General features: G+C 35.0%; 2 protein-coding genes across 2 annotated transcripts in view; one reads left to right on the forward strand and one right to left on the reverse strand.

Annotated features, from left to right (window-relative positions):
• Positions 1 to 2,134: 2,134 nt before the first annotated feature.
• LOC136809306 (serine/threonine-protein kinase unc-51-like) lies at positions 2,135 to 22,582 on the reverse strand. The gene is made up of 19 exons (XM_067065825.1): positions 22,139 to 22,582; positions 19,630 to 19,722; positions 19,413 to 19,454; positions 18,782 to 18,814; positions 18,375 to 18,411; positions 17,977 to 18,027; positions 17,682 to 17,807; positions 17,222 to 17,295; positions 16,757 to 16,858; positions 16,351 to 16,409; positions 15,915 to 15,997; positions 8,274 to 8,336; positions 7,450 to 7,617; positions 6,930 to 7,095; positions 5,104 to 6,716; positions 4,308 to 4,408; positions 3,819 to 3,860; positions 2,621 to 2,756; positions 2,135 to 2,245 (listed from the first exon to the last, which is right to left on the reverse strand). Exons 1-19 carry the CDS (start codon positions 22,232 to 22,234, stop codon positions 2,196 to 2,198), a joined length of 3,135 nt encoding a protein of 1,044 aa, XP_066921926.1. The 5' UTR covers positions 22,235 to 22,582; the 3' UTR covers positions 2,135 to 2,195.
• A 286-nt stretch (positions 22,583 to 22,868) lies between these two features.
• The window catches only part of LOC136809308 (putative beta-lactamase HcpC), a 60,972-nt gene continuing 58,047 nt past the window's right edge, over positions 22,869 to 25,793 (forward strand). Inside the window, exon 1 of the mRNA XM_067065827.1 lies at positions 22,869 to 23,097. Within this exon, the coding sequence (XP_066921928.1) occupies positions 22,899 to 23,097 (199 nt within the window). The 5' untranslated portion in view covers positions 22,869 to 22,898. The remainder of the gene's footprint in view (positions 23,098 to 25,793) is intronic.

Raw genomic sequence — 25,793 nt, forward strand, 5'->3', positions numbered from 1 at the left:
AGTAATAATAATACTAACAAAAACATTACCTCACTCTTTCGCTCGTTACCGTAAAAATAAAATCCTTATTTAATCACAAAATCGAAGAAATAGTTTCCAAAAAAAAAATTAATAATTTTTTTCTGGATTTGCAATATTTACAAAAAAAATCTATGATTACATTACATAATTTTCAGATTAGAACCTAACCCTTTAAGTTACAATAATACAGTCACCATGGGGACTTTCTAAAGTGATATCAAAAAGGTCAGGATTAAGAAAAATATTACTTGGGAGCTGTTCAAAGTTCTACAGGTGTAAAACTAAAGTTCTTTAGGAAAATCTCATCAAACCCACATGACCTTTTTTCGAAATAGGGTAAGTACCTTCTAAGCACAGATATCTAAGCCCGAAGGGCTAGATAGGCAACTTTAAGCTTTCTCCAGCAAAAAAAAGTGAAGCTAAAATTTGACTTTTTAAATTTCGTGCCGATGGATAGGATCTAGCATTTTGATTGTTTTCGGAGCGCGAGATCAAAAAAATTAGGCGGCAAACGCTATTTCACACCTCTCAAACCGGTGAAATTGCATATTTTTGTCACGTGACTCTGGTAGGAAATCCTTCCAAAGATGAGCTTCACTTTTTGAACAAAGCTGCAAATCTAGCCCTTCGGGTTTTACAGATATCTGTACTTCTAAGCCTGAATTTAAATACCAGTTTAATGAACAGGCTGACTTTAAAAAGATTAGGGTTTATTAATTATTATACAATAAAATGTTACAAAGAAAAAAAAATACTTTAGTCAACTTAAAAAATATATACTTTTTATATTAAAAGATTTTATTTCTACTGAAAAGATGCCACAGTATTTAGGCTAAAGTCGTTCATTCAGAAATTATTCGGTTTTGGAAAAAAAGGCTTAAAATACCAAGATTTCACAAATGATTTCAAAAAGAAACTCCATATGGCCCACTATCTATTAAAGGTTTCGTTTTTACATAACAGTGATATCGTTTGCTTACTCATCAATTTTAATTCACAAGCTTTCACATTGAATTGACATGGATAAGGAGCAAGATTGGTCAGAAAGAGGAAAAGAAAAACACTTTTTTTGCTTATATCAGCATAATATAACAATAGGCAGACAATATCCTAATATGAAATATGTGTCTTATATAAAACGGGAACACTTATGTAAAAACAAAACCTTTAAAGCCTTGTAAATAATCAAATAATCAAGAGTTATATCAAAATAATTATAATTGATAATAACAACATCAAATAGCACGGCCACCCCCATGGCCACCCCCCCACTTTTTGGTAGACCACGTCATAAGTTTTTAAGAGTTACTATTTTAAGCTGGTTTGAGACCAAATCAAACCACAAAAACTATTATTCTCCCCAAATGGTTATCGTTTTAAGGTCTTTTGAGGGTGTAAAAAGTGAAAAATTTTCTTCGTCGCCCAACCATGGTGGGCGACATTTTTTTCCAAAATGTTGGCCCCCTCACTCAAAATGGCTCGCAGGGGCCCATGTGATATAAAGAATAAGATTCACGGCATCCACTTGTAGGCATCAATATATACACAATATTATGTACACGTTTTTTTTAAAAGAACAAACTATAAGAACATAAGGCTTCAATGGTCAAAATGTTAAGAACAACTTAAAAATATTTTGAGGCCAAACACCCAATTCTTAGGAAAATGGACAAAAATGCTCAAAAAATAGTGAAAATAAGAACATGATAAGAACATTTTTAGGCTTAAAACTCAAAAAGTCAAGAACATCCGAAGGCTTCCAGATTTTTGGATGTTCTTATAAAAAAACGTGTACTGAAATTAAAAGAATCCACATTCTTTAAATCTCAGAGAACTTCAATCTAGACTACATAGCACAAGAAGTGAATTTCAAAAGGAAGAAGCACAAAGAAGCACAAAAGAACTACAGAAACACAATTCAGTTTGTGCAACAGCTTTCAAAAAAAAAAAATGCTACATATTGTGAAAAACTGTATATTAAAAATTCAAAACTGAAGATAAACTGTGTGATCAATAACAAAAAAAATTCTCCAACATTTCAAAGTAAACAACATTCAACACTAACCAGATCAACCCACCTGGTCTGATCTGGTCAATATAACATTCCAATAACAACATGAATACTTTCTTTCAACAACTTTTTAAACATTCCAGAAACACAAGAGTTGAAGAATTCAATTCCTATGACCAAGTTGATCCAATCTTCTTGAAATTGTATGGATATCTAAGGTTCAAGAAAAACAATATTGTATTTTATATTGTATATCATCGGCCTGGAATACAGGAGTTTATTTTGTACTTTGCACGAAAAATCGAGTGACAAGTTTACAAACTGAAGATCTAAAAATGTTATATACTCGAATTTTCGTGCAAATTACACGGAAAATTACACGAGAAATTAATGTGTCTTTTCAACACAAGCCAGTTTCAGGAAAATTCAAGTTGTCCATCACCCTATGTAACATTTTGACGAAAATCAACTAATATTTAGTTGCAAGTGCAATATGTGGCCTTAAAAATCACAAAAATATATCGATACAAGGAGGATATATGATGAGGGTTAAAGGAGATCTAAATGGGAGCAAAAAGGTTAACTTACATTTCGATAATAATTTCTTATCTTTTTGTGAACGACATTGTTGAGATAATCCTTTTAGTATGATAGAAGACATGGTGTAGTAACGCTGTGACTCATCCAAGTTGCCCATCAATTCACTCGATGCTGCAAGTTGGCACTGTAAACAAGAAAATAGATAAGTCAATAAAATAATCCGACAAGTTCTCACAATAATACAAGTTTTTATGTGATGACGGCAGTATACCGTATATATTAGAGTATACCTCTCAATGAGTTTAAAGTCCCGAAGGCGGTGGAGATAAAATCTAGGATGGGGAATGAAGCCACTTACTCTCGGGTACCTAATAACCGGGGGGGGGGGGGCGCTAATTAATTTTTCGAAAATTTTCCACCCAGGGTATTCTTATTCCAACCCCCCCCCCCCACCACTTATTGATTTTTGGGAACATTTATTTGAAAGTTCCCTCTTTTTTTACTTTTTTTTACTTCACCTAACGGATGCATCAAGTACAAGTACAAGTAAGTCCCTCTTTTGCCCTAATTCTGCTGTATCAGCCTCCGTTTCGAAAATTTTCCACCCAGGACATTTTTATTCCAACCCCCCCCCTTATTAAGTTTTGAGATTTTTTCCAACCCCCCGGCTATTAGGTACCCGAGAGTATTTCCCCATCCAAAACGCGTCATTTTTACACAAACGCAATATAGAAAGTAGAATCTATCGCCAGATTTTGAATGATGTGCCCAGTGAAAACAAAGAAATCATCAGATTCAACTCGTCATTCCATTGAAGATTACAATCTAGTTCTTCGATGCCTTTACTTTACTTTTTTATAGACTGGATGGCGCGATTAAGTGGCCCAGTTAGTGTATGGTAATAGTGCTTTTGCCAGATTTTAGTTGTTTTTGGAAGGTAAAAACAGTATGAAGCAACGTTTCCTATTTGAGAATCTGTTAATCGTGTTTGTTTCTCATTTTTGATTATATCCTTCAACTCCAAGTTAGTTTTATTGTTATTTTAGATTTTTAACATTTTCTCTCAAAAAGGCAACCTCGCCAAATGCTCCTAGTCTATTCCTTTACAGGATAAGAAGTCGAGAAAGAAGTAAACAGCTTAATCTGGCGTTTCTATTTTTCGATGAAACATCAAAGAGAATATGAAAACAGTTTACTGTTGGTAATTCTCGTTACTAATAAGGACTTTTAGACAAAAAAAACTCACCGTTATAATTCCATAAAAATAAATTAGCTTTGCTGTGTCCGCCTAAAATAGAAAAAAAACAATAAATTTTTATGGCTAAACCGATGAAACAATAAAATTACGCAGATGGTCTTTCAACACTACACTTTTTTACTCCTAAGCGTTATTCGAGAGCGCCAAATCCGGATTAACTAAGTGCGTGCTAAAATAGTTCAAACCTTTTAGTTAATGTGTTTTTGGGTAAATCTAAAAATACATATAGTTAAGAGAAGCACTTAATGAGTTTGGCACTCATTGCTTTACCAAGTTATGTTTAAAACGAGAAATAAAAAGAGAAAACAGGGTTTAAAGGTTTTGTTTTTCAATACCCCTCGGACAAACATCAGTTGACCCCCGGACAACCCAAATTACTCCCGGACAGAGCAAATTTTCCACCCGGACAAGGCAAATTTTGATGATCCTCCAACCCCATGTAAGGACATTTTCTGGAAGAGCCCAACGTTGACAAACCTTATATTTATTGATGTCTTTCGGGAAATCATGACCAGAACATTTATAAATCCCGATTCGCTGCATACAATCTTGATACAGGTTGATCAGTTTGTGAATGACTGCAATGGAAAATGAAAATTGATGAAAGCTAAGCTCTGGTTTAGATGGCCCGTTTTTCGCCTTGTCTATTCTAACGGTGAATCAACAATGGACAGAAATTCGGCTGTCAAAAGTCAATTCATTGCCTTTTTTGACGTCAATGCAATGACTTCTTTCAATTTTTTCCATCTTTTCCAAGCAAAGATTTTAACTGCCAACTCTCTGCCCACTTTTTGCCTACTCCAACTATTAAAATAGGCAGGACAGAAAGTGGGACGTCTAAGTGTGAGAGCTGATTGTTGAAAATGAGTTGTTTGAACTGGACCTAAGAAAAGCGGGTACGGGGATGTGCTGTATAGGACAGTATATACTATTTTTCACGAGTCCAATATTGGTTCACGAAAACACTAATGCTTTCCACTGAAACATCCCAAGTTTTGTTAGCAGTGACAAGTTTTAAACAATCTCTTTTCTTAATTTTCCGTAGAAACCATTACGTCATGAATATCATGGATGAGCAATTAAATTTCCAAACTCGACAAATACGAGTTTACAGTAAGAGTTGTGAATTGCAGCTACATGTTTTTTTATAAGTATACACAAATTCGATGAATTTTAGACATATCTGAGCTTGAGATCTGAGATATGCTTATAAGCGCAATGCTTATAAATATAGTAGATGTTGAACAGAAAGAAAATATGATTTTGTTCTAACCTTTTTTCAGTACTTCGGTGGGTCGTATCGTTCCTTTCTTTTGATGACTTTGCGAAAACTTCAAAGCGTACGACGAAATTCGCATAGCTTCTGACGTCAGTAACAATTTGGCGAATTTAAATGCATCATTTGATGGTATAACTTGCGGTTGTTTACGTTTAAATTCGGATAACGCATCTGAGATCTGATTGGCTAGTTGTACATCTGAGGCTATTTTCAGTAAGGTCTCAGAGAGGCCTAACAAGAATTCAATCTCTGAATGCGCCATGTTGTGTTCAGTGTTACTACGCAACAAATCATCATTCATTAGTTCGTCAATAGAGGGTGTAAGGGGAATGGGATCTAGTGCCAAGTCTTTATTGAGTTCTAATGAAATATCAGTGGGTGAACCGTAAAACGTGCTCGTGCTTTGTTGGTAATTTGAGCTTTGTTGAAACGTTGAACTCTGTTGTTGAAACATATTAGGACTTCGTTGAAAAGAGGATGGACTTGAACTTGAACTTGTTGAATATTGACGTTGTCGAGAAAAAGTTCTATTTTCTTGTGTTAAGTTCGTTGTTGGTGATTTCGGGTCTGTTTTCAAACTGATTTCAACGTCCGACTTAGATTGTAGCCTAGCTCGAGCTCTCATGAGGTTCTCCTTATCGACACTCCCAGCGGAGGAGGTCCTGTAAATCCCTCCACCGTCTGGTGTTGGTTTCATTCGTTTTTGTATATCCATGTAATTTTTCCAGCTAGCTGGTGAAGCAGCTTGAAAAAAACTCGGCGGTGGAGTATTTTCTGTTAAAAATTTTGGTGACGGTGGAGAGTTAACCAATTGGAATTTCGGAGAAGGGAGTGTCGAGAGAAGGTCTTTTTGTATGTTTTCTTGTGCCAGTTGTTTGAGAAGTGAGGCTAGACTGTTTTGTGAATCAGACACTTCAGGCTTGACTGGTAGCTCGCGAACAGCTTGAGAAATCAAAGCAGGTGACGATTTTGATTTATGAATACCTTTGATGCTTTCACCACGTTGTAGAACATTATCTTTAGGTGTTTCTGCAATGACTTCTGAAAGTCCGAGTTTTTGAAATTGTTCCGTGTTTAGATTATATAAGTTTGTATAAGTAGTTTTCCCTGATTTTGAAGCTTGTTTATTTAGTTCACTCATTGGTTCTGAAGCGTTTGAGATTGTCGTACGACGTTGTCTACGTGTCGTTTGTTTTGTTGTTTGTTTACTTAATCCAATATCATAATCTCCGATGGAAAAAACGGGTTTTGGGCGAGTAGTCGATTTTTTGCTCATGTCTAAGATTTCTCCTGAGTCAATGACTGGAGCTAAGTTAGGTGGCGTTGAAACTTTACAACTTGAGAGTTTTCGCACAACGGGAGAATGGTAGATATTTGGATCTCCACCCCTGGAGGGCGAAGGTGAGGGCGTCCGATTCATGCTGGTGGGCGATGGTGAGGCAGAAGATTTACCGCTCATGACTCTCGAACGGGTTCCACTCCTCATTCCATTAGGAGATGTTATGCGAAGACTATCTAGAGATGATGGATCGGAAGATGTCCGGTGTGAACGGGGACTGTCCGGCGAGCCAACGGAAAACGGTGATATCCGACTTTTTGGCGACGAGCTATTGGAAAGTAATGAACAAAAGGATTAAATTACGCAATACCATGATAAAAAATTTCCAATAAAAGATTTCCTGAAAAAAATGGACCATGTCAGGTAGTAAAAAAAATTTAGATATTACTCGTCAAGAACTGAAATATCCAATCGGCTTTCTTTTTTAACCTTAATAAATGCTATTGATATAAAAGTTAAAATATTGCGAAAAATTTGTTACCTTTCTGTGGGTGAGAACATAGGGTTTTTGCCTCTACCTTTTGGTGAATCACTTCTGACATCATAAGGGACAAGTACGAAGTCATCAGGTACCGATCCAGCGACGTGTTTGGATTGTTGTTGGCGGTACGTCATGTGGTGGCCCATCGGTACTGATTGTGGAGATACTGGAAGGGAATTTATAGTCCGTTTAACAAGTGACATCAGACAGAGTTCGAAATTTAAACCCGTAATCATCACTGAGAATTTCGCTACGGTTACGGTAACGAATTGGAATTTTGGAAATGAGTTCAGTACGCCCCCTATCGAGAATCTTTTTAAACGGGGTTTCAAGATCGTTCAATACCATATTGCAGTAATTTTCAAGGTTGACTACGTTTCCTATCTCACTAAAAATGACTTATATCAACCTAAGAATTGTTAGTTTTTTTCTAGCCTTTTCTAGTATTTCTTATTGTTACAGAATCAACAGAGAAAATTTTTATTTCCATTTTGTAGGTAAATTTTCAAAGTTTGCTTACCTCTACCTAGATATCTTCCGATTTCTTCTGTAGGAGTAAGCGTTGCGGCTTTCTGTTGCAGGTAATCGGTGTATTTTGGTGAAGTTGAGAGGGAGTCAAGTGATGAACGGATGCCACGTGAACACTCAGAGAAACCACGCCTTCGATGGGGTACTGCAACTGGGGTGGCTGAAACAAAGAAAGTTAACAGAAACTATAGACCAGTGGTCAAAAGCGAGACGTTTTTTTGTAAGCAACTCAATTTTCGGGTCAGCCCTGGGGTTGCTTAGCATACTAGCTCTGGCGTGGCTGAAACAAAGAAAGTTAACAGAAACTATAGACCAGTGGTCAAAAGCGAGACGTTTTTTTGTAAGCAACTCCAATTTTCGGGTCAGTCCTGGGGTTGCTTAGCATACTAGCTCTGGGGTGGCTGAAACAAAGAAAGTTAATAGAAACAATAGACCAGACCAGAGGTATCAATAAAACTCCAATTTTCGGGTCATGCCTGAAAAATTTGCTTTGACCACGCCTGCCTAATATTATACTCTGTTTATGCTTATTGGGTCAAGGGCTGTCGTTTGCCATGGTTAGATTATGTTAAAAGTTTTTACTTTACGGGATAATAAAGATTGGCAAAATTAAGCTCTCGGGCCTTAGCAACCTGATTGCTTATAAAAATATGCAGTATTAATTCGTTTTTCGTTAATGGAAAAATCCTGAAAATATAAATTTTAGAAAGTTCTATGGTAGAAAAGCAAACAAAAATATTATAAGGAAATATAACCGGAACAACGTGAAGATTTGAATTCATTTTTTTTTTTGGAAAAAATAATCACAATACTTACATGAGAACTGCATAGATGAGCTTGCTTTTACTTCTGATAAAAATGGATGCGTGAAAAAATCCTCTGAAAATACGAAATAAAATAGAAGAATATTATAAAAATGTCTGTCATGCTTTCTCTTTAGCTTGGTGATCTCAAATACAAGAATTTTTGATTGCTACATCTTTATAAAAGGTCAATGCCAATTCTAGGTTTTGTCTAGAATGCGCGGAGTAATCTTGAAATGGAAAGGGTATTCTAAAAAGATTGAAAATTTTTGCCATAAACGCTTTTGGCTGAGACCGGGTTGTTCTTTTTTTCTTAAATTTCAAGCTTAATTTTCTTATAGCGTTCTAAATATTTATTATAAATTATCATACTCAAGGCGAGATCTTACGATAAGTATTTCCTAATTAGCAATTTCTAAATCCATGTATTGTTCGCAGTATGTTCTTAGGTTTTTCACATATATGGAGACGAGTGTTCTTATAGTTTTGCGAAACTAGACCAGAACGGAAATCACGAGGGTATCTTCAGGAACAAACAGGGAAAAACCACGGGTCTTATTGCAAGATTCGGCATCAATTAGAATTAAAAAAAGAAGGTACTATTTTAAAGCGTAAGCTATATAGGTAAGAGGTTATTAAAGTATTGACATATAAAATTTGTTTTATCATATCTCAAAGTTTTATTTAGTATTTATAAAAGGGACATCAACAAGGGATATTTTGAGTCACTTCATTAGAGGTTTTTGCTTTCCTTGCACTCATTTGAACACGTTTCTACTTCTTACGTACACTGGGGAAAACAGTAATGTCATCTTAAAGGTTTTGCTTTTAAATAAGAGTGATATCGTTTGCTTACTCATCACTTTTAATTCACAAGCTTTTTCATATTTGATTGACATGGATATGGAGCAAGCTTGGTTAGAAAGAGGGAAAATACTCCATTTTTTGCTTATACAAGCATAATATATAAATAACAATAGGCAGACACTGTCCTGATACGAAATATGTGATATGAAACGGGAAAACTTATGTAAAAATAAAATCTTTAAACACGTTTCTACTTCTTACGTACACTGGGCACAACAGTAATGTCATCTTAAAATGTTTATCGAACAAAAACACTTGCAAATAATGCATATGTATTATTTAAAAGTTCAATCAATCAAAATGTCAGAGGAAAACCCGTCCTAATGTTTTTCAGATCAAAACAAGTAGGAAATCTCCATTTAAATTTTTAAGTTGCACAACAGGGAAGCATGATAGATTATAAAGTAGGAAAAAAAATGTGTCTAGTCTGGTCTAGTTGAAATTGTCAAAAATAAGACATATTTTACTAGTTGTTTTTTCTTGGAGAATCCCCAATAACAATATCAAACTCATATAAAAATGTCTCAACAGCTGAGAGACATATCCCCTGGAGTCAGCGAAAAACGTATCAGGGATGCGAGAAGCCTACAATCGCTAAGAGGTTAGACGATCCTATCGTCTACAAAAGATCACTAAAAGGTAATGATTTAGTAGGCAGGATATATTTGAAAACGGTGGTTAGCCCGGGGCGGAGTAAGCAGTGACGGAGGTGTTTACAGTGTTTGTTCCAAACTCTACCGCCATTTTCTCCCGTAAACCGCCCAGACGCCCTGACTCTGTGCATATATATTTTCCCGCGTTTACTGACCCTCTTAAGGACGATAGCATCGTCTACTAAGAGGTTAAAAGATGTCTCTAAAAAGTAAGCGAGGGAAATTGTAGTCTGAATCACGGCCTCTGCAAAACCCCTGGTAGTATAAATATAAGAAGCAATAATTCGATCGCATTCGTTAGAGGATGCAAACAGCCGTGGGAAACTGAGGGGATTTTAAGTGACGCAAGTTGCATGGGTATAGTAGAAGATGTCGTTACCGAAAAAAACTTTTACAAGAGTCAACAAACAGAGATTATCTAATTTCTATATAAAGGTTTGTTTGTACTTATAAAAGACAATCCCGATTTCCGTTGGTAATAACCGGGTTTAATCCGGTAATTAATGTTTTTGTTTAGACACCCGATGTCAAAATTGTTCTCAGATTATATGTAAAACGAGAGTGCTCTTTCTTAAATCCAAAGGTCAATTGATTCTCACGGTGTTGAAAACAAAAAATGGACGAAGGCCAAAAAAATAAAAAAAGAGTATGACCAGGCTATACTACAAGGACCCCTTTCAATAACTACCCCTGTCAAACTTGATCATCATTGGTCAAAGAATATCATGTGCTGTATTGAGTATCATGACAAAACAAAAACAAACTTGCGGTTTCCAGGTTATGTATATTTTCATATTTTGTTACTGTAAAATATCACACTATTACTCTTTGAGGGTGATTCGGACGATAATATTCCGTGAAAATAAACATTGACCTAGAAGCACAGATTTATAAAGCCTGAAGGGCTAGATGTCGTGCTTTGGCTGAAAAGCGTGCCGTGTTTCGGTGGGGAATCCTACCTAGGTCACGTGACATTGCAATAGAATTTCAGTGCTTGAACAATCAGAAGCTTCGCGGGTTTTCGAAAACTTTAGCAACAATATGCATTAAAGATTCTACTGTTTGATAGCTAGTTATCCTTTTTATAATGGAAGTTTTTAAGGAGGCTGAGTTAGAATTGATGTGTTGTAAATTTCAACAAGATCTAACGGGCTGATCTAAGATAACAAAGAGCCTTCGATAATGAACAAGGTTACTTAAGCTATTGGACTAGTGAAGCTTGTTCTATTCCCATCCCCTTAATGATTTCTAAGATTAAAACGTTCTGACAGCGTTTAAAATCAAGATGATTTATAGATGTCTATGATAATTTGGCTAACAAAAGAATGGAGGTTTTTAGAGCGACAAAAGTAACAGATTGACAGCCCGTTATCTTTTTTAGAACAACAAGCGCATTAAGGTGGGCAAATTGATAAATGTTATTTCTCTCTGTTTTTATCGTTTCATTTCTACATGATAAAAGCTCGTGTTTCGAATCATATAAACACGTGCCTACGATATTACAAAAGCGTGATCAAGATCGAGGTTAGAGTGTGTCATGTTATATTAGGAGATGATAATATCAAATAATGTTACATATTACATAATGCGCAATACACAAAGGGCCTGTACTGTTATAGCCTGGAGATCCATGCCATGATTTCTTATTCTATATACTAATGGCGAAATATATAGCATGGTAAGGGCTGAGAGTTTGAATTTCCCAGATTCTAATAACGGTTGAAAACACAGCAAATCAAATTCTGTTATTCCTTCACTGGTCACACCTTCTTAGAGAAAACACAAGTTCCGAAATTTGGTTTTTATTTTAGTAAGTGAGGACAGCGCTAAATTCGAATTTCCCACCTCACAGCTCGTACCCGTCCTGTACGTATATATCAGATTACTCTTGTCTCCCGAATAGACGTCCCCCCGCTAATTGCTAAGTGAAAAAAAAATCCATCCCCCCGCTCTTATTAAGACCCCCCCCCCGCTAATTAAATTCGAATAATTCAATATTTTATTACAGTGTAAATAGACCTTAAACTTGTTAAAATTTTCCTTCTTGTTGGTATTGGTTCTTATTTTACGGTGTTTCTAATCCGCGGATACAGCCATAATCACCCATAATCATCCATAATCATCCATAATCACCCATAATCACCCAAAATCACCTTTCCTGGGGTGTTGTTTGGGATTTTATGTTTGAGTGTTTCCCTTAGATATAGATTATTTCCTTAGATATAACTAAGATAGAACTAGATCAATTATACCTCATGGAAAATTTGACCAGCTAAAAACACCATACGGCCCGGCAATTGTCCGTACTGGGACGTCCTGCAGCGTACCTTGCGCGGCCCATAGCTCAGTGACCGGTGACGGTGGAGTGATGAAATTTGGCATGTTTTCCGATATGTTTGACGTCTCCAGAAGGTTTCAAGTCGTGAGACTTACCAAGTCCGGCGCTTGGGGAGGGGGTCATTTACGGTCCTGTAGCGCCCTTCCACCAACTTTTCAGGACTTCGAGCCTATTTTTTCGGAATCTACACCCAAAAAAAACATGAACTATCAAAACCTGGAAAAAAGTTTTAAAGGTGACCTTAACCCTATTCGATCCTGGGATCCCTAGGCGTGAACCCAATGCCTTATACCACTGGGCCAACTTCTGGCCGTTCTATGGAGAAATTTCTCAGGGATATGGATACCTTTGCTACCTTGGCTTGGCCCAGAGCTCAATAGGGACCCTCAGAGTATATTTTAGACTTGGCTGAAGGTGTACGTCAGCACCAAGTGGTTCACGAGTTGTAGAAAGGTCTCACTGCTTTCCATCCCACCGGAGACTCCAAGCTGGTCTGGTACGAGTTCTAACCCTCCCTTTAGAGCCTTCCCATGAACTTTTCAGGACTTCGGACCACTTTTTTTGGAATCTACACCTAAAAAAACATAAAATATCAAAACCTGGTTAAAAATTGGGACTTTGACCCGAACCCTGGACGGGGAGCATGCCTGGAGTGCTTTTTCTGGCTATTTATACCTTGCCCAAGGCCCGACGAAGCAGTCGGGCAAAGTTCCCCAGTGGGACAAATTGAGGCTTCTACAGCCCTCCATACAGCCAGGCCTCGTTTTCATGTAATTCTAATTCTAGTTCTATCTTAGTCATATCTAAGGGAAACACTCAAACATAAAATCCTAAACAACACCCCGGGAAAGGTGTATTAGAATGATTTTACAAGCGAGTCTGTCTTCAAATTACCCCCCCCTCTTATTCCACCCCCCCCGCTTTTTAGAATTTAGAAAATTATCCTACCCCCTGCTTGTTCAGACCCCCCCGTCTATTCGGGAGACAAGAGTATAAAAATACGGCAACAGCGACGGTGTGTAAAAGTTACATGGAAGATCCTGTTAGCGGATGACTGCTTTTAATGCTTAGCAACTCATTAAAAGGGAAGGGCCAGGGGTAAGCGAAGAAATTCAGTTAAAACTGAAGGTGCCGTGTGAACAGCTACCTTCGTGTGAACAGCTAAATAAAAAGGGTGTTCTAAAAAGGAAGCACCCTCGACTGCAGTTGCAAGCTTATAACATAAAGTAATCAGAGAAAGCACTATCATGCTTAATAAGGTGACGTCATTCGGACAGCACTTTTGCATAATCATGGTTATAAATCATGGTACATGTTCTCTAATTACCTCATTGTTTCAATGGCAAATCCTTTTAAATACCATTAACATGACAATTATTGTCTCTTAATGAGCCATTGCAAAACAATAATTAGCTGTACCATAATTTTCCCGGACTTTAAAATCAGATTAGCAAAAGTAAGAAGCTTGTTAAAATCCATTGATTGAAAACGGTTTTCACATCGGAATGGGCTTTGACCTAGCGTAAACTAGATTGTGTCATTTGATTTTCGCGAGACAAATTAACTCAACTTGACCCAAAAAACAGCAAAAAAATTTCTCCCGAAAAATTCTTAAATAACAGCCAATACAAGCTAAATGGATGTCTACAATTTGAGCACTTGTCAATATCATTTTGCAACACAGTCAGGTGAAGCTAGTAAGTGTAAACTAAAGTGTACAAAAAATGATAGGTCAGACACAAATGTATTGGGATTTTGAAAATTTTTGTCTGAGTCTTGAAAGAAATGTATGCATGTAAGAATACTGTAGCATTTTGCAAAATTAGCCCCATGTTAAAAAATTTAAACGCTGTTATTTACTTGAAAGTAATAAAAGTTTGTTAAGGCCCATCTTTTGCCCTACCTATTCTAATTCAGAATTAACAAGTGATACTTTTATGGACCTACCTGGTTATGCATTTAACACATATATAATTGATATCTACATAAGCGTGACCATTAAACAATCATTCAGAACACAAATAGTGACGATCTATTAAAATTAGTCGTTTGTTTCTCATAAAAAAACACGTTTAGAAACCAAAATTTCATACTCTTGAAGAATTCTTTCATATTCAAGACTTCGAGTGCAAAAAAACATCTCATCAAAAAATTCAGTAATTTTAAGAACATTGATGTATGCTTACAGTGATTCTTATAGATAAATATGCGTTTTTTGAGCTGAAAAATTCTTTTTTTACGAAAATCTACTGAAGCCATCTTTTACCTACTTTCATGCAAAAAGTCAGAAAATAACAAGTCCAAAAAACCCTTTTTTATCCGTTTTTTAGCTGAAATTTACCCCAAAATTTTTTTTCTCCAAAAATCTAGCTCCGTCACATTCGAGGGATTATAGTTATGCATCTTTGTGCAAAAAATCATAAAGAATGAAAGAGCCAATCTCGAGAAACGCTAATTCCTAAGTAATTGATAGTGTGCTTATAAAAAAATATCGAATTTGGCAAGTTTTTCTATGAAAACAAGCCAAACAACCAAAATTTCATGTCTAAACACATATATTCTTTAAAAGTAAGCCCTCATGAGCAAAAAAAACATCTATCTAATAAAAAAAATTGAGTAATTTGACTAAGAACATTGATGTATGCTTATTAATAGTGATTCTTATAGATAAACATGCGTTTTTTGAGCCAACAAAATTTTTTTGCAAAAATTTGCTTAAGCCATCTTTTACCTACGCTGGTACCCTACTTTCATGCAAAAAATCAGAAAAAATTAACGACTTAATTTTTCACAAAGTCCAAAAAACCCGTTTTTTAGCCGTTTTTTGGCCTAAATTCGCCCAAAATTTTTTTTTTGAAAATTAGGCTCCGTCACATTCGAGGGTTTATAGTTATGCATCTTTGTGCAAAAAATCATAAAGAATGAAAGAGCCAATCTCGAGAAACGCTAATTCCTAAGTAATTGATAGTGTGCTTATAAAAAAATATCGAATTTGGCCAGTTTTTCATTATAAACAAGCCAAACAACCAAAATTTCATGTCTAAACACATATATTCTTTAAAAGTAAGCCCTCATGAGCAAAAAAAACATCTATCTCATAAAAAAAATTGAGTAATTCGACTAAGAACATTGTTGTATGCTTATTAATAGTGTTTCTTATAGATAAACATGCGTTTTTTGAGCCAACAAAATTTTTTTGCAAAAATTCGCTTAAGCCATCTTTTACCTACGATGGTACCCTACTTTCATGCAAAAAAATCAGAAAAAATTAACGACCTAATTTTTCACAAAGTCCAAAAAACCCGTTTTTTAGCCGTTTTTTGGCCCAAATTGGCCCAAAGATTTTTTTTTTTGAAAATCGGGCTCCGTCACATTCGAGGGTTTATAGTTATGCATCTTTGTGCAAAAAATCAGAAAAAACTAACGAGCCAATCATGAGGAAAGCTAATAACGAACGAACGAACAGACGAACAGACGAACAGACGAACGAACGGACAAAGGTTAATTTATAGGACCTCCACCGGGGTAGGTCCAAAAGGGGGGAAAGTTGAATGTTAAAGCCCTCTTTGACGAATCAATGCAATGACTTCTTTCAATTTTTTTTCAGTCGAAAATTTTAAATGCCAGCTTTCTGCTCATATTTTGCCTACTCTTTACACTTTAACAAAACAGGACAGAAAGTCAGCAACCGACTAAATTAGAGTTAAGAGAAACACGAAAGAAAATTAGTTTCCAAGAAAAAGAAAAAGAAAACGAAGGAAACACAGAAGTTTTCTAATCGAAAAATTAAACTTACGATAACTTAGTCGTTCTTTGGGATTCTTCTTCAATAATTGTATCAAGAGATCTTTCATTTGAGCTGAACAGCCTTTTGGAATACTGAAAAAATCAAACCATGAAGAACATCATAAATTTATCCAGTCTCTTTAACCAGCCACACCTTTATGCAAGCTACGACTTTGTTAGATTTCTTTAAATAATGAAAACTTCCTCGATAGGATAATTTAACCTTTCAACCTTTCTAACAGATATAAAGGTCATTTAAGGGCAGTACAAGGTCAACAATAAGCAGTGATTAAACATCAAAAGACCTTTACCTTGGTTTTAAGGAAAATCAAAGGGTATATACATGTATTGGTTGACTTGCAACAAAATACCTCACAGATTTTAAGAAAGTTCAATGGCAACATTGAGCAGTGATTTTATTAAACAAAACATCAAAATATATTTACCTTGGTTTTAATGTTCGAGATGTTTCATAAAGCCGGCGGAGATTTTGTGGATTGTTGGCCTAAAGTTGATGAAAAGTAAAGATATAAAAACACCAAAGATACAATATAATTTTTGTTAGAGCAACCAAAAGACTAAATTCGATCTCAATGAAAAAATGTATTTAATAGTAGTTATAGTAAAAATTCAAACAGATTCTAAACAATTGGGTTGTGCATTTCATGGTTTGGTTATTGGACACAAACAAGATATTCGATTTGCTTAACTTCTAAGATGTAATACTATTTTCATGATTTTGAATTTCTAACAAATGTTGTTATAATCCACGAGTTAAAATCGTGAATAGAAAAAGTTGACTGTGGTCAAATGCATCAAAAAGTTTTAGAAAACACAAACTTCTCAACATACAGTGAAAGGTGCTTTGCCAGTCAAACATTGATATATGATGGTACCAATGCTCCATAAGTCTGCTTTTCCATCGTATGTTTTTGACATGATTACTTCAGGTGCCTATGATTTAAAGAAAAAGTATACCAAATAAGAATTCCAAATCGCAATTCCAAATTCCAAAAAGAAATTTTGTGGTACAGTCTTGAGTCTTTAATTTGAACACGCATGGGGAGCAAAAATTTGACTCAAGTTTAAAGGAAATTTCGAGGTACGGTGTAAGGTTTATAAGGCATTGTTAAGTGAAAAGGGGTGATCAGACTTGTTAGAGTTTTTAAAGGAGACATTCGAGTTGAGAAGCTCTGCTGTAATGCCGATAACAACATTCAAGAAAGATTTAGTTCTAACTCTGAATGAATGAAAACATTGGTTGGTCAGGGTGGTGATTTCTAAATAATTTTGAATAATAATTTAAAAAAAACTTACCATATACATGGGAGACCCACATAGTGTCATAGCCATCATTTCACCGTGTAAGAATCTGGCAAAACCAAAATCAGCTAAAAGATGAGTAGAAAATAAGTCGAAAAAAAAATTAGCAAAAGAAAAGATTCACTGGTAACATTCTAAACCTGAGTTTTTTATTATGAAAACAAATTTCGAATCCAGAAATTTAGGACCATCTTCAAAAACAACGCTAAGCAAGCTGGCCAAAAAATGTGGATTAAATAGCATGATACAACTTTTAAGAAGTTATACCAAAAGGCTCACATGAAAAAAAGAATAATTTAAAAGAACATTATTTTCTAAGCTTAAAACAAAAACAGTATTTTTTAGAGAGAATTCAAAGGATTTCAAAGTTTTTATAAAAAACCAGTTTTGTTTTGTTTAAAATTCAGATCAATTTTTCTTGGCATTAAATCTCATAAAGAAAGAAACTTTTTACCAATTTTAATCTTGATATCACTTGGTCGAGGTTGAGATATTGAAGATGCATAGCTCAGCAGAATATTTTGTGGTTTCAAATCTCGATGCACAATCCCTTTTGTTGTCAAGATTGAAAGTGCAGAAGCTGAAAGAAGATGAAAATAAAGTTTATTGAGTTAATGAACATTTACCAATGTTTATTGGCACTGGTAAACGCAAAATCATTTCAAAAACGGTGTAGGGACTATTAGTATTACGTTTTGAAAAATTGTTAAAACTCCAATTCAAAGAAACTTGAGGATAATCAAAATTACCTATTTGTCTGAGGAAAAGTTTGATTGTATCTTCACTTAATGTTCCTTTCACTGAAATAAGAGAAAGATGTAAAAGTCAAATGAGAATTAATATAAGGCACAAATTTTGATACAAGGAGTTACAAATGGACAAAGAAAATGAAGGATTCATGTCTTCTTCCTTCTTCCAAAGTGATACCCACTTCTTGTCTCCCACTTTCTGAGGAAAATTCCTTCCTTGTTTTCACCTCACCTTGTTTTCAGTTCAGAGGTTTCAAAAGGAGAGAATAGGTTTGAATCATAAAAACATAGAAAGATTAAATGGATTTTTTCCACGTTTTGACCTTTGGGTAAAATTAGCAACAGAGAAGTAAATCAGTTAATCTAATAGTAACAAAAAAAGGAAATCAGTCACTCACATTGCAAATAATCAGCAAGGTCACCTCCATTGCAAAACTAAAAATAAATAAATAAATGAAATATAACACTGTGACGTTTATTAAAATACATTTAATAATCGATCTTATTGTAATCAATTTTCTCAGTAGACAAATCAATAGACAACAGTCTGTACTCTGATAAAATTTAAAAAAAACAGTGAATTCATATGAAAACAATAGATAATATCTTGTATTTTGAGAAAGAAATTTACAACATTTGAATCTGAAAAATGTTGAAATCATATAATCTATTTTTACATATTTTTATATTTTGAAAAACATTTTTTACTGTAGTGTTCTATTTTTAGTTCAGTTTAGCCAAAAAGGATCTTATCAAAACTTATTTTCCAAAAGAATTTAAGAATAAACTGTTAAAATCAAATTACCTCCATTATGAGAAATACATGGGTTGGTGTTTCCTACCAAAAGGGAAATAAAATATTTTGTAAATGAAATGTAATTGATATCAAACATAAAAACAACAGCAGTGTATACTATTGCGTGAACACGGTTGGAGATGATGGGGTTTTTCATCAGGCCAAAACAGCTGCTTTAGAGTCACAGTTCTTTATGCAAGAAACAGTTAACCTTTTCAGGGGTTTTCTTTTACATGAAATAATCATACAAGTTAAATACAGAGTTCATTTTAATTTACAATAGAACTTGTAGTAAAAATTTGTTGTGCATGGATTTGTAAGACTGTTCTTTTCATTATTATATGAATGAAGTTTTTAAAAAAGGATCTTGCTCATTTTCCCCTGAAACTCTGAATGAAAATTGTTGCCATGAAAATCAAACATTAATGAAAACAAATTCTGATGTAAAATCACTGACCTTTCTTTATATCATTAATAATTTCATCTACCCTTTTTACAAACACAGTAAAAATATCAGCACATAGTAAATTAAATTTTAATAATTTAAATGTGAAAAAACTGACATTTTGGAACATGCTGAAAAGGGTTTTTCTTTTAATAGGAAATATGCTGTGTAACTTTAGAAAAGAGAATGGCTTACAATACAATCCAAAAGTCGCACAATATTGACATGATTCAGCTCCTGAAAAATAAAAAATATATAAATTCAATTGATTTAATTAAAACTTTAGGTTAGTGGGTTATAGGTACATAATGATTGTTATGAGATAAACAAGGAAAGGCATTTAATTTTTGAAGAGTCTTTCCTATCCTCTCAAACATTGGTTTAACACTCTAAAAATAATTTGGAGACAAACCTTCAGAATATTGATTTCTTTTCCCAATAAGGTTTGCGTTTTGGAAAGATTCTTCTTGGTGATTGATTTTATGGCGACATCTGTTTGCTCTCCCTAAAACCAAAACATTTTCAAAGTACATAATGATCCTTCATAGAACCCAAAATCACTAATCACAGAAATAAAAGATTATCACTGTGATAGGAACTGATAGGAATCCTATATAGATTGTTTATCTATTGATTTTTGCAAAAAAGCTCCCAGGTCCAGTAATTTGCAAAATGTTATGGATTAAAATAAACTCAATGATTTGAGTTTAATTTTAATGGATTAATAGATATCTTCTAAACAAAAAGAGGATCAAAGGGATAAAATTAAAAAAAAAATATAGCTAGCTAGCATAGAAATCCTATCAGATAAGAATTGATAATAGATTCTTTGATTTTTTTATAACTAATTAACACAATATAGGTCTACTAATTTAATTCTCCCAAGCCCTGCCAAATCTGCTTTGAAACAAAATATAATAGTATGGTTGGAATCACTTATCACAATTTGTTTTCTCTGACCGTTAAGCAAAGAAATAAAGTTTTGATCAGCCATTCTGACCTTCCTATTTTCAGATCTATAAAAAGAGTGTCTGAGAGATGTCAACATTATACTAGCTTACACTATGACCTTTTAGTACTAAAATAAAGATAGATAGGTAGATGGGTCTAGGCTTCGAAATTTTAAGCTTCTCTTGAGATCCATCATCTTTGCCTTTCTTCAAATATCTGCATCAATATTTTATTTATAGGCTACACGCACTCTGATATGTTTTGATATAAGGGATGCTCATTGTGTATAAAATTCCCTCAGAGAGTTTAGATAAGAGTGGATTGGGAAATTGAGCTTTTCTTTTTTCAAACCATACCCCATATTGATGAACTTTTCCATGGGGATTTCCAAGGAATAGACATTCTAGATAGGATGTCAGGTTGAATAATCAAAAACTTCAGCATAAAAACAATGATAAGAAATTAATTAAATACACACTTATAAAAATTATGCATTTAATGAGCCATTGTTTTGATGCTTGAGTTTTTAATTATTTAACATGAAATCCTAACTAGAAAAAATTATATTTTGTTTCATATCATTTTGTATTATTAGTCTATTTTTGGAGCTTCTAGGACACAAATCAAACAATAAATTGGGCCTGGCTAATTGTAGATTGTGTTAGCAATGATATCATTATCAATGTTTTACCTTTGATATATATTGAGCCAAAGTTTGAAAAAGTTTTGTACATCACAGGTAATCCCTGACGCATTTGTACATTACTAAATACAGTGGTCAAAGCAGTTTTTTTCTATGAGACGGAAAATTTTTTGATAGAGATATTCTGGCATATAGTGACACCTGAGGGCCAGAAATTTTTTAGATTTTTTACCCCCTAGATTGGCTAGAAAGGCACTTAATAAATTTATTAATTAAAACAACTAAGAATGTTCTTTTTAAAATGCCAATCATACAGCAAAAATATACATCTATCTAAAATAGGTTGAAAAATATGAATGTCATACTATGTATATACAAGGCCATCAGCCATAAACAGTTTTAATACAAGATTCCTTTCTGATGGAATTATTCTAGAGAATAAAATAACTATTTTGTGCTAAATAACCATTTCTAACTGAGACGAAAAACTTTGACAAAAATTTCTGTGAGACGGAAATCCGTCTGAGACGGAAGAACTTCGATCACTGTAAATAAATGACCCTGGAGACACTAATGTATGTCAAGTTGGTGTATGGTGGGATGTACAAAAAAATTCATCAAACCTATTTTCACCATGGTACAAAGTCATGGGGCCCACAGTACTGACCACCTGACGAGTAGCAATCAGAGTCCCACGGTACAAATTTGTATGAATTTTGATGACGATCCTCTGGACACTCATAAAATTTCCATTGTACAATTGTATGGTGGGAATTTGAAAGCAAAGTTCAACTATGTGCACGGTGGGATTTAAACTTCCTGGGAAGCACTGCCGTACTATGTTCGGTGGGACCATTGAACTTTGTACGGTGGTGAAAATAGGTTAACTTGAAATCCGCCATACATCCCACCGTACCCACCGTACATCCCACTGTACCCACCGTACATCACCGGAAATGTACACGGGCGGTGTCCAGGGTGTACACAGGCGGTGTCCAGGGTCGTTTTTGATGATAGTAGGTGGGTAAATGTACCTTCAGTGTTTTCAGACCTAACCCTAAAATCTCATGGTAGATTTCCAGCCCCAGTTGAAATCATGGTACAAAGTACAATGGTCCAGGTTCGTGTAAGTAAGATGATCGATCAACACTTCTGTTCAATTCAGAATACTTTTTTGCAGAAATTTTCAAGAAGTTAGTTGGTATGAGTACTTGCCATTGTATTTTGGTCAACTATGTTATGAGTTATTTTTACTAAACAGTTTCTTGAAAAACAGATCAAAAAAGAATCAAACAGTCATATCATGAATCCATGAAAGAATCCTTACCACTTCTTCTGTGCTTTTTCCTTTGAAAACAACAGCAAAGGCACCATGCCCAATCAAGTCTTTTTTGTCATACACATAATTTCCAACGTTCTCCATACTGATCAATTTATCAACCAGGTGAATGCTGGATCAAAATGCATCAAGGTAAAAGTATAGGCGAATCAATGCAGACCTGAATATGCCTGGAGATTGCCAGTCATTAAAAATTGTTAAAATTTTAAATTAGTTATTGTCGTATCAACATTTTGCTTTCTTACTGACCAGATCGGCAGTCAAAAAACTAGCCTCAAATGGACATTTACTACTTTAAAAAGAGTTGCAGTTGCTCTTTGACATTATCTTTGTTTTGGTTGTCACGAAGTACAGTATTCGAGTATTGATGATGCAACTTTCCTCTTCCTGATGATCACTTTGTTATGAAAAGTTCTATTTTTGAGAATTTTTTTTTTCAATGTTTTTGTTTTGACCGCGTCATTCTAAAGAAGTCTGGGTACTAATGAGATTTAGCATAGCTGACATTCTACTTAGAAAAGAAATTAAAATCTACAAAACTGTCACAAAAATATGTGAAAGGATAAAATAATCATGAAATCTTTGGATAATTTGCTATTTTTTAAATAAAAATTTCAAATTAATAACATTATTTGTCCAAAAAGTAAGCATTAAATGTTTTGGGGCCTTCCACTGAATCGCACTTGTTGTGTTCGGGGCTTTACTCCTTAAGAGAAAACCCCAACTTCTCAGGATCAAAACAAACAAAATGGCGGCGCATCTTGGACGAACTCAAATTTGCAGATTGTGTAGAAATTTGAGGCAGCACCACTTAAGGAAATTTATTATCTTCTCTAAGGATGAGAAAACATACAATTTTACACCTAGTCTTAGCTTCATTCAGAAAAGAAGTTTTCAGTCAGGCGAAAACGAGAGTAATCAATCAAAGAAATCAAGACTTCTAGAAGGTAAAGGTCAAAAAAGCTGGAAGTTTTTCTCTTTACCACCTTCTTCTTTAGGCCTGAAAAGGGGAAAGATTATGATCCTTTAGTAGAGAATTTCACAAAGGTCCTAAAAAACTCTCCCTTAAATCATCAACGCATTCCCAGCACATATACAGTGAAGTCGGGTAACTTGCATCAGTGCCATTGGAGGGAAAATTGCATAGCCATCAAATGGACGGACCAATCAAAGCAGCAAAATTTCAAAACAAATGAACTAGCAGCTCTGCTCACAGCTCTACTCTACCATTTTTGTTTTGATTTAACTTTGCATTTTAATGAACAGCCAGGTCATTCATTTGAGGGCTACTCTCTCGGGGTACCTACAGTAATCAGTCAATACCTTTAGCCAGACGATGTCAATCGAACGGAATCGAACGAAAATTCCAATCGAATCAATCGAACGCAATCGAATGATTGCGATTCGATTGCCGAACGCAATCGAATATCAATCGAACGTAAAATTCTGGGTAAAATTCGATTGATTCGATTGATATTCGATTACGTTCGATTGATATTCGATTACGTTCGACTGCGTTCGACGGGTGGTCGATTAAATTAGATTCCAATTTACCTCAATTCCTTTCAATTTCGAGCGCCTCTTATTAGGGAGGTTAAGTATCGATACGATAGATAAATCAACGCAACGAACGGGCTTTGACACACAACCTGCAGTAAACATGTGCATGTGGGCAGTGGGCCTGCATGATCTGCATTTTCTAGAATCCAGGCTAAAATGATTCATATCATCTCGTTTCACTCTTCAAATGTTGAACGAGAATCAACGTTAATCAACAGAATCAATTAGTCGAACCAGTCGAATGCATAAGCCAACCGAACGTAGTCGAATCATCGAATCAATCGAACACAATCGAATCAATCGAATCCAGGCACTAATCGAACGCAATCGAATCAATCGAGAAAATCGCGGTAATATTCGATTGGCATTCGATTGCGTTCGGCAATCGAATTTCAATCATTCGATTGCGTTCGATTGCGTTCAATTGATTCGGCGTTCGATTTGTTCGATTGACATCGTCTGGCTTTAGCCTAGCCAAATTAGGAATATTTTTCTTACTTTTACTAGTATTCCTAATACACCTTTCCCGTAATTCAAACTTCTCAGAAATGGCCCGGGAAAATGTACGCTCCACGGTTGTGTATAAAATTGTTTGGGAGGTAAACGAACGCGTTTTTGCCTGCGAGGGGTTAGGGATAGTGGGTTTTCAGCTTCTAACTTTTTTTGATAGCGATCTTCTTTTGGCAAAAATTTTTCAGGGTGGTATAATATCATGAATAGATTGGAAATACTTAAATTTGAGGGGATTTTGTTCGACAGAGCTTAAGGAAAGCTAAAAAAAACAACTTTCCCTAAGGAAACTCAGAAATAGAAAACGGGTTTTTTTACCTCTAAGGGGCCGTCGACATTCGACTTTCGAATTTTTTAACGGCATTTGGCCGTTAAGGGGGGGAGGGGGTCGACCATGTGCCGTTAAGGGAAGGTCGAAAATCTCTTTAGGGGTCAACTCACTACATATCAATTCTTTTCACCAGAAAATATCGATTTTTGAGACGTTTATTCCATACAAATGTTACTTTCCATATTTCTTTTCCTCCTTTTATCAACTAAGATCTGCTAAAGTCGCATCCTGAAGTATTCACTTCGCTATTTTTTAGAATAATTTTAACCAAAACAAACGACCCGATGTTTAGGTCTCGTGTTCCTTTTGTTTAGACGGTCCGCTCGGCCCTTGAATTTCGCAGACGTTCGGTCTTTTTTCTTTGAAATGCCGCTATTCTTTTGAGTATGATTACGGAGATAATTAATTCGCCCAACTTTCGGAAAAAAGTTTAGAAATTGTCTCCGTTATTTTTAAAATGTAAACTGAGCGAAGCCGTAGCGATATTAAAGATGGCTGACGAAACAACGATGAAAGTGAAGGAGAAAATTTAGAGTTTCATCGATTTTTGACAATTTTTTAACTTTAGAGAATTTGATGGCCGTTAACGTAGAGGGGGGGGAGGGGGTCAGAACCATAACGGCCAAATGCCGTTAAAAAATTCGAAAGTCGAATGTCGAAGGCCCCTAAGAGCCCAAACGGTGGAGAGCATTAAAATAATGCGTGCGCATTAGTTTTACGAATAACGGGAAAGGTGTATTAGGAATCTTATTCCTAATTAGGAAGAAAAAAATTCCTAATCAGGAATATGAAGCAAATATATAACCTAGATTTTCTCCAAAAATAGAAAAAATCGCACGTTAAAAAGTACCGTGAGTGGTCCTAAATCCGACAGCCCTGCCTAATTCCGATGGGGTCTTTCAAAGATACAAACTAAATTAAAAACAAACCTTTCGCTGTGACGCAACAAAGATACCAAAGTGTCAACTAAACTGAGAGATTTGATAGTACATTGAAACGATTTAATCAAATAACATTTGTTAACGTTTTAAACACAAACAACGGATTCAGAAAAGAAGGTAATCACTATAAAGAAGTAATTATTTTTACAATTCCCACTTTTTTATCACATTAATTGACATCTTGACATAAAATAGTCATCTTGTTAGATGTTTTGTTTTGAGAGTTCTTGCAATAGTTTATCGTTCAACTTGAAGAGGGAATGTTGTAAACATAGAATTATTTTTCATAACAGTTATTTGG

Source organism: Clytia hemisphaerica, unplaced genomic scaffold (assembly GCF_902728285.1).
Source record: "Clytia hemisphaerica strain Z4C2 unplaced genomic scaffold, Clytia hemisphaerica genome assembly, whole genome shotgun sequence".
NCBI lineage: Eukaryota > Metazoa > Cnidaria > Hydrozoa > Leptothecata > Clytiidae > Clytia > Clytia hemisphaerica.